At 40.4% G+C, this 9,920-nt stretch overlaps 1 protein-coding gene across 1 annotated transcript in view; it reads right to left on the bottom strand.

The window, feature by feature from the left end:
• LOC118424016 (serine/threonine-protein phosphatase 6 regulatory ankyrin repeat subunit A-like) overlaps window positions 1-9,920 on the bottom strand; it is a 35,892-nt gene that overhangs the window by 4,508 nt on the left and 21,464 nt on the right. Inside the window, 14 exon segments of the mRNA XM_035832431.1 lie at window positions 3-23; window positions 25-86; window positions 278-423; window positions 823-906; window positions 1,343-1,430; window positions 2,927-3,058; window positions 3,519-3,594; window positions 4,070-4,187; window positions 5,036-5,129; window positions 5,655-5,856; window positions 6,348-6,425; window positions 7,744-7,855; window positions 8,494-8,634; window positions 9,324-9,410. Coding sequence (XP_035688324.1) covers window positions 3-23; window positions 25-86; window positions 278-423; window positions 823-906; window positions 1,343-1,430; window positions 2,927-3,058; window positions 3,519-3,594; window positions 4,070-4,187; window positions 5,036-5,129; window positions 5,655-5,856; window positions 6,348-6,425; window positions 7,744-7,855; window positions 8,494-8,634; window positions 9,324-9,410 — 1,441 coding nt within the window.

Here is a 9,920-nt window from a genome sequence, read left to right as displayed (position 1 = left end):
ACATGTTTGCATGCAAGATGGAGGGGCTGTGTTCTTGTCCTTGTCTTGTGAGGTCAAATTGATACCTGACGTTGCAAGTAATAGCTCTGAAAAGAGTTAAAAATGTTAGACACTTCATCATTATAAAACAAAGTATCATTCAATGATCTTACTTGCATAAAACATTTCTAAGGAATCAACTTGTCAGTTTCAATTCCTGAGAGGAAGATCTATGATTTGCTAGTAAAAGTCAGGTGACCGCTTACCATTGGCTGGTAAAAGTCAGGTGACCACTTACCAACAGCTCCTGATTGGCCAGCTGCAGCAGCCATCATGATGGGAGTCCTCCCTGATTGGTCAGAGTTGTTCACCTGACCTCCATGACTCAGCAACATCTGTAAACACTCCACCTGGTCGTTGTAGGCTGCGGCATGGATGGGAGTTCTGGGGAAAACAGAAACAAGTTTTCAGTGTGGATAACTGTATGGGATAAATGACGGGACACAAAGTACAGAGTAAAGGTGAATCTAGTGTCACAAACAACTTATGCCAAAAGCAGTTACTCAAGCAACTGGATATGATTTTGGAAAAGGTCAGACGTTTCAACTAGCATCCACTAGTTTTTGTCAGTGACAGCTGCTTGAGTAACTGCTTTTTGGCATATCTGGACAAGTAACTCAGTGTGTTTCAACCAACACTTTAAAATCTTAATATCATGATTGCTATCTTGAAATATTTGTACAACACATTAAAGAAATATGATGATATATATTTTAGCTTGTAATGGTAATAAAAAAATGTGCAAGATGCTTGCTTTGTGAACTACAAATTTCATACACATACCTTCCCTTGGAGTCCTGTGCATTGACAATGTCATCACCTAACGTATCCAGCAGTAGCTCTGCACATGTCTCATTATCATTGTACCTGGGACAGAGAAAATACAGTGTTATTACTGTTGCCAAGCTAAACAACTATGAAGTAGTGTGCAAGTGAGAACAGGCTGGGATTTTATCTCTCAGTCTTTTGGTAAAAAAAACAGAAAATGTAACACCGGGGGATTTTACAGATGAGTGCCCAGCAATACTAACCCCTACTTGCCAAATGAAAAACCCCTTTTAAGAAACAGTTCATTTCTGTAATCAAACCCACCAGATAAAAGAACATCTAGCAACGAAACATAAGCTCTCCTATCATGTTACGAAACTTCTGCTGTCTCTTGACATTATCTTGATTTTTCTGGTTCATGTTAAGCTGTATTATTGCTTCAATATCATAACCTTTATTGAGTAATTATCATTCTAAAACAGACTTGCTAACCAACCGACTATTAACTATGTGTTGTGTGATGTAATATACTTACACTGCACAGTGCAGGGGAGTGAAAAGGTTTCCCTCAAACTTCTGAGTTTCCTCATGTTCCATCAGCAGCTCCACACAGCTGTCATGGCCTGAAGTGCAGGGAGTCAACAAGTCTTAGAAATCACAGGGTGAACTTTCTAAATCATATAGATCTAGACTTCACCATGAAGAGTAAACCTCTGCCAACAGTCCCAACACCCATCTTGAAATGGCAGAGTATTGTTTTCGCTTTGAAGTGTCATGAATTTTTTTTTCACATAAAGTCACTTTTTTTAGTATTGTCCTGTCACAAGTTTTTAAACACAATTAGGTCCTGGTTCAGGTCTGGACCTGGACAGTACCTGTACCTGTAGCGGTACCTATCCTTAGTGAAAACATTTCTTCCTTGATAGAGATAACACTGTAACAATATAACACACAAGTCCTGTACTGTTATAACATGCCCAGTGTAGAGCCGTGAAGCCTATCCACCCACAGATTTAACACTATAACACACAAGTCCTGTACCGTTATAGCAGGCCCAGTGTAGAGCCGTGAAGCCTTTCCACCCACAGATTTAACACTATAACACACAAGTCCTGTACCGTTATAGCAGGCCCAGTGTAGAGCCGTGAAGCCTATCCACCTACAGATTTAACAGTATAACACACAAGTCCTGTACCGTTATAGCAGGCCCAGTGTAGAGCCGTGAAGCCTTTCCACCCACAGATTTAACAGTATAACACACAAGTCCTGTACCGTTATAGCAGGCCCAGTGTAGAGCCGTGAAGCCTATCCACCTACAGATTTAACAGTATAACACACAAGTCCTGTACCGTTATAGCAGGCCCAGTGTAGAGCCGTGAAGCCTATCCACCTACAGATTTAACAGTATAACACACAAGTCCTGTACCGTTATAGCAGGCCCAGTGTAGAGCCGTGAAGCCTATCCACCTACAGATTTAACAGTATAACACACAAGTCCTGTACCGTTATAGCAGGCCCAGTGTAGAGCCGTGAAGCCTATCCACCCACAGATTTAACAGTATAACACACAAGTCCTGTACCGTTATAGCAGGCCCAGTGTAGAGCCGTGAAGCCTATCCACCTACAGATTTAACAGTATAACACACAAGTCCTGTACCGTTATAGCAGGCCCAGTGTAGAGCCGTGAAGCCTATCCACCCACAGATTTAACAGTATAACACACAAGTCCTGTACCGTTATAACAGGCCCAGTGTAGAGCCGTGAAGCCTATCCACCTACAGATTTAACAGTATAACACACAAGTCCTGTACCGTTATAGCAGGCCCAGTGTAGAGCCGTGAAGCCTATCCACCCACAGATTTAACAGTATAACACACAAGTCCTGTACCGTTATAACAGGCCCAGTGTAGAGCCGTGAAGCCTATCCACCTACAGATTTAACAGTATAACACACAAGTCCTGTACCGTTATAGCAGGCCCAGTGTAGAGCCGTGAAGCCTATCCACCCACAGATTTAACAGTATAACACACAAGTCCTGTACCATTATAGCAGGCCCAGTGTAGAGCCGTGAAGCCTATCCACCCACAGATTTAACAGTATAACACACAAGTCCTGTACCATTATAGCAGGCCCAGTGTAGAGCCGTGAAGCCCTTGTTGTCCAGTGGGTTGGAGAACTGTCCAGCCTGCAGCAGAGCTCCCAGCATGCCTACATGTCCGCAGGCTGCAGCCATGTGCAGGGCTGTTCTTCCTGTAGAGGAAAACAAACAGGCGGTAAGTAGTGTCGCTAGCTATCATTATCAATCTCCTGGGGCATGAATTTGTATCAAGGAACCTAATGAGTATAGCTGCTCTTTGGCATAAGATACTTGTATAAGCCTTGCTGGCTCATATCTAGTTGGTGGCTGTTTATATGGCATCAAAAGAATTGTCATATAAACCTGTGCTCTGCTAACTCTAATACAAGTGCTGTAAATGCAGAAATGTTCATGGTGGATTTATGTTCGCGTTTTTTTTGCAGTGGCCGCTTCACCTAGAACTCAAAACTATTTCTCTATTACCGTATGTGACTACAAGATACATGTATTGTGCTACCGGGAACACTCCATTTCCCTGATACTGTAAAATTACATCCCGGCAAACTTAAATGCATTTACAGTATCGTCTGTCTTAAAGCAAGACAATGACCCTGGAACTTTGTCCTTACTGACCTCTGGCATCCTTGAAGTTGACATCAGGCTGATGATGTAACAGTGCATCCACACATTCCTCATGCCCATTGGCTGCCTGTAGGGCCAACGGCATCCAGATTTACTTCAGAATCTACAACATTAATGATCTCTCTATGCACATGTATTATAATAAGTCAATGTTCTACTTCAAGAATGTTGTACTACACTGGTCAGAAAAAAGCATACATATGTAACTCACATCTTCAAATTTAACACATTTAAAAGGAACATATTGTAGAGTGAGTTTGCTAATTTCCAAGCAGATCTATCAGTGGTATTAGGTAGTATCAGTACTGCAAATTGGTTTGCCCTTTGGATACTACATTGCTACCAGTAGATGTGCTTGGAGATTTTATAGCACAAATTGTATAGTTTTTTTACCTAAATACCAATCTAAATAGACTGACAGATACATTTAATAAGATTTATTCAGTAGATGTTGAATATTCTTCTATATCAAGTGTAGGAATTTACAAAATGAAAAAAAAAGATAAAATCTCGATGAATTGTGACAAAAATGAGTGACCGACCCCTCTGTGTAGAGCAGTGCGCTGGTGAATGTCTGTGGCTCCGATGTTGGAGGCATAGGAGAGGAGCAGTAGGGTGCTGTCTGTGTGTCCGTTAGCTACCGCTATCATCAGGGGAGTCCTAAACAACAACATAAACAACCAGGTAAACAAAAACATAAAAAAAGGATGACCGTATATTTCAGCATAACATTTATTGAGAGATTGGTGTACTATGGAAATAACCTATGGACCTGTTATAAAACAAGTACAATGCTAAACTTTCTTCCAAAACAAGACTATACAGGATCAAATTTTCAACAGCCACTTTTGCCTTCTTCTAGATCAATAATGACCAATAAGTTGCAGTCCAAATCAATTTGGATCCTGAAGAAGGTAACAGTGGTCTTTGATAGTTTGATCTGTGTATGCCTTTGTGTTGGAAGAAAGTTAAGCATTGTACTTGTTTTATAGCTGTTGTTATTTTCATAGCCCACCTTCCTTTCCATACCATTGTGTTGGAAGAAAGCTTATCATTGTACTATGATTACTAACAACACAGTGTATTTTCACTCTTTTCTGAAATTAGGCATTCTTTCTTTAGGCCACACCAATTTAATTTCTTGGTTCACGGATTTTTTCATAAAAAAATATGGAACGAGAGGGCGAAATAAAAATAAAAATTGTAAAATGGTTGGGGTAAAGGTAACAACTAATCCAAAACATAAAGAAAAAAGTTTTCAGCTTGAAAAAAGTACAAAAACACTATTATTGTACAGTAACAGCACCTGTACCCACACTTTAAGGAGCTTATAATATAAAGGCCAATTTGCTACACCAGAAAGTTGGTGAATGGCTTCATTAATGGGGAAAATTTGCTGAGTGGTAATTTTTATTTTTATTTTTTTTTCCAAAAAATAGGAGCGAGCGAATCCGTGAACCAAGAAATTAAATTGGTGTGGCCTTATGATTGCAAAAAACACATCCTACCTGCCCTGCCCATCCTGACAGTCCACCACGTCTGAGCGGGGTCCCAGACTGTTCTTGATCAGCAGACGGAGACACTCGGTGTGGCCGTTATACGCTGTAGACAAGCATGGGGATAATGTCACATCAAGCTGGTACTCAATAAGATAGAAAAGTGTACTAGTCTTAACCTGATGCCACAAAATTGGTTGCAATTCATACTTGAAAAGGAGTATAGCTATAGAGAGGTTTGTTATAAAAACCTGATTGCATATTCAAACATACATACATGCACACACACACACACACACACACACACACACACACACATGAACACACACACACACACACACACACATGTACATAAACACACACGCACACACACACACACACACACACCACACACACACAAATATCTATAAGAAAAGTGGGCATCTTGCTTGTTGAAATTCACCATTAATTTTTAAAAGAAAGTGACATAAAAGCCATTCCTACATTTAAAGCTTAAGCTGTGTTCAGGAGAAAAAGAGAAAGATCATGCCCAAAGATTCTACATCAGAAGATTGATCCACAACACCAACAGCCCAATCACACTTGTCAAAACTATACTATAGTATAAGATAAGTGACTGTGTAGACTGTACCTGCAGCATGAAGAGGTGTCCTCTTAGTCTTGTTGTCCCTGACGATGATGGTGGCCCCCTGTAGGATCAAGGCCTCCACAGAGTCCACATGGCCCTTGAAGGAGGCGAGGTCCAGCGGGGTGCGACCGTCCGCATCACCAACATCCACATCCACAAAATGGTTCATCAGGACCATCAGGGCCTGGTGGTGACCATTGTAGGCCTGGAAAACAGTATGGCAAGTAGATTTTACAGACTTTGCAAAGATTTGGCTGTATCTTTATATATTAAGTCTATAGTTTATAAATTCTTATGCCACTTGAACCTTATGTAATAAAATGTTAGCTACAGAGACCAGCTGAATTGCTTGGCCAACATGTAAGCAGATTAAAAATTGGGGGTTACTTGTGAATCTTCTCAAGAACACAAGGAATGGCTTATTTACATATCTCAGATAATATTTGTGTTAGGGCAGAGAATCCAGGCTGTTAGGATCGGCAATTCTGACAGTGGAGATCCTGATCAGAGATCTCTGCCAGCAAAATTGTTGATTCTACCTGTAGTAATCTCAATTGGGATCTCTGTTGACAGGAACTATGATCGGGATCTCTACAGACAGAATCAGTAATTCTAACAGATTGAATTCTCTACCCTGATATACGTATCTTTAAGTAGAGGCAAACTCAGTGGGAGGAACCATAAGAAAGAACTTACTGCCAGGTGCAGTGGTGTTGTCCTTGGTGATGATTTCTTTCTCCTCTTCACAAAGTCATCTCTGGCTAAGTCAAGCAACTGAAACAACACATGACTCATTACAAATCTCTTCATCAACCTGTTTTATTTAACAAACTTAACGGGAGGTGCCCCAACACGGTACGCTTTTTCTTGCGCTCAAACTCATGGCGCTCCATCGCTAGTTGCTTGAGAGTGGTCAAATTTTGATGACTGAATTTTTTACACATAGATTTGAACAACATACTTGAATAAGAAATGCATTCATGTGGTTCATGAACCTTTCGCGCTGCGTGTTACAAGCGGCAAACACTCTGAAACAATTTCGTGTATGTAACCTTCCAATTTTGTGCTACGCTGGACAGTGTGCCTAACTCGGTACGCTTTTTTTTACATTTTGCTCTCTTCAGAAGTAAGTGGTAGATTTAAGTACACAGAAAAAAATTAATAGTATGATATTTTAGCTTTCTTTTGACAGTAAAATCGTGACTGTATGTACTTCTTGTCTCACATGAGGAAGGCTGTACCTAGAATAATCCAGCTGATGTGTTTACGGGCAATGGGCTGAATGCACTGATTGTGAATGCCCGACTAAAAAAACCATTACGATAAAACGACACCGCCAACATCAACAAAACTCTGTCTGATTATATGAAAATATCATCTACATCTCTCTATCAAGTCTTAATTTCATAGACAGCACGAATCATATGTTACAGTCAAATAGATCTTAGGAGCGTTCTCTAGTCTGCCACCTGCACGGCCACACTCCCTTGGGAGTACAATGGTGGCAATGTTTATGTCGCTTCCTTTTGCTTGCTTTTCTACTCAACAAACATTTGAAGACCCATATTCATAGTGTTTTATGGAGCTTTATTTATGTGTATCATGGCGTTGTGTGACTGCTTGAAAGAGTTCGTACAGTTAGCGACACGAGCCGCCAATACGCAGAGGCCGGTGACTGCAGTGATTCAGCACTGTCAACATTACTGTTAGAATTCTGGGTTTTTTTTAAACATGAAGTAAATATGTTAAAGTATACTTTGAATGCAAATTAAAGCTGTGTGCATGGACTTGGTTTATTTACCTTTGTAATCAGCATAGTCAGTGGTAACAAACACGGTGTACTTATTGATAATAAGATCAGCAAAAAATCCGCCCTAAGACGGGAACCGTCTTAGGGCGGCCCCCGTTATACATATTTTTGACTTCCTTTTTTTCCTGGACTTGCATATACATGTTTAGAATGTTCTGTGCACTAGTGTACAATAAAGTATATTAGTGCCTTTACCTATATAACCCCACATGAATATCTAGGTGCACTAAAGATTAGCTACAAAATATTTAAGAAGTGTGGACGTAAAACTAGTTGACTCACCAGGTCTATGACCAGTTTATGTCCATTGGCTGCTGCATAGTGCAGTGCATCAAACCCATTGTTGTCATGGACAGTGGGGTCAGCTCTGTTGTGTAACAGGTGCTCCACACATCTGGGAAAAAAAGACAAGATGCATCGTTAACCTGGGATCATTCTCATAGTAAAACCATCATTATTGTTTTCCTGCTATAATCAGAAATGTGATTTTGCCTACTAGTAGTCAGTTCCTAGGTCGTTTATGAAGGTTAAAGTCAAAGACAATTCAATCTCTACAAATGGATAATATATCGTAGATTTACTTCTAGACATTTCCAGAGACATCAATCACTCTTCAGCATCACTAGAATGAACTGGCAGCACAATACAAATACTTCCAAGGAGGTTAAAAAGATCTTTTTTTAACCCCCTTGATACATCTAACTAGAAAAACTGTCTGAACATGTGAAAGTTACTTACTCATAAGGATTTTATGCAAATATCACTCATATGTAAATCATGTTTACTATATTAGGTAGTTCCTATGGTAAGACAATACCATAGGAACTCAGTGTTACTGTCCTATGAGATGCAAAGCGGGTACTGTTTAGTTGAATACCCCATTTGCCGGTGCATTTTGTGCAATTATCTGAGTGGTGAACAATGCGAAGTTATCCAGCTTGACTGCACTGGTTTGGGATTTTGGAATTCTGTGTCATTTAAATAAGTGTTCGATAATCTGCCGTGCAATTAACTGGTTTCTACTGTACATACTTTCCGTCGGCATCAGTAGCAGCTGCGTAGTGCAGGGGGGTGCACCCCCTGGAGTCCCTGAGGTTCACATCCGACCCAGCGGCCACCAGGGCCAACACACACTGGTAGTTAGTCTGGCTGGCTGCATAATGGAGTGCAGTTCTGGAGGAATACAGAAGGGGGAGCACATGACAAGCCTTACACAAACAGTAACATTCAAGCAAAGAGATCATTGTTTTCCAATGAAAAAATGTTGAAATGACCCAAAGCCTATAAAAGAGGCCATTTACATCAGAGCCCATCAACCTTCCCTCAACCGAGACGGGGGCCGACACTGACTGTCAAGCAGCTTTGGCCCATTGCTGATGTCATACTTCTGGTCTGGATGTGTGACATGAGCTTTGGGTCATTTGAACTCAATAAGGATCAGAGGACTGATTGAAAGCTTGTTGGAACCAGCTTTATTTTGTGTATATGGATACAGGGCTCGAAATACTTTTTTCTGCATACCTGCACTGGTGCAGGTAACATTGAAAATTACCTGCACCACTCTGAATTTAGGAAGTAAAAGTCAAAGGAAACAAAGTCAAAGTCAAAGTATGGATCATAATAGAATTCTTGAGGAACCACTGATATTTTTCTTGTATACTTGACAGGTGGTAACAGTCAATGCAGCAACAATCTATATATACCTACATCATAGGACATTTATGAATAAAACCCAGCACATGGACCAGTGCAGGTTAGGTGCAGGTAGACACCAGAAATACTTGCACAGCTCCAATTTTACCTGCACTAACGTGCAGGTGGTATTTCGAGTCTTAGATTGTAACATAAACTTGAGTTGTTACCTTCCATAGTGGTCCTTCTTGTGGAAGTCAGCCCCACTCCTCATCAGTAGATCCAGACACTCGATGTTGCTGTAGAGGAACAATGAGCTGGCTCATTGGTGGGTGAGGGGGGACAGAGCCAAAAACTTCACTGTTAATTGGATATTATAGATTAGACTCATGCCAATTCCTTGCTATCTTAACCCTTTGAAGGCTGCTAAGGTACTGTTAAGCACCACATCTGTATATGTTGGTTATGGGGTTAAACAGGGATGATAAAATGGCAAATATTTTGAAAACAACAATGAAATTGTTAGACTATGTTAGTAACATCAACTCTCATAATTCCACCAGATACCATAACACAGCCACATTCAATATACATAATTTTAACGTGATATAAAGAGATGTACCAATTAGTAATCTTGTATACCAGTATATACACTTCAGATATTTTTGTGTTCAAGACAATTTTGGTAAGACCTCTATGACAAAGTTTTTTGGATGTTAAGGTATCATGGGGGCGAATGAAATTAGGACAGTAACAGTTGATGTTACAAGAAAAGTGTTAGTGTTGCAGTTAGCATTCCCAGCCAGCATGTATTCAGATGAACTCAT

This window comes from Branchiostoma floridae, chromosome 10 (assembly GCF_000003815.2).
Source record: "Branchiostoma floridae strain S238N-H82 chromosome 10, Bfl_VNyyK, whole genome shotgun sequence".
Taxonomy (NCBI): Eukaryota; Metazoa; Chordata; class Leptocardii; order Amphioxiformes; family Branchiostomatidae; genus Branchiostoma; species Branchiostoma floridae.
This window is presented reverse-complemented; position numbering and strand designations above follow the sequence as displayed.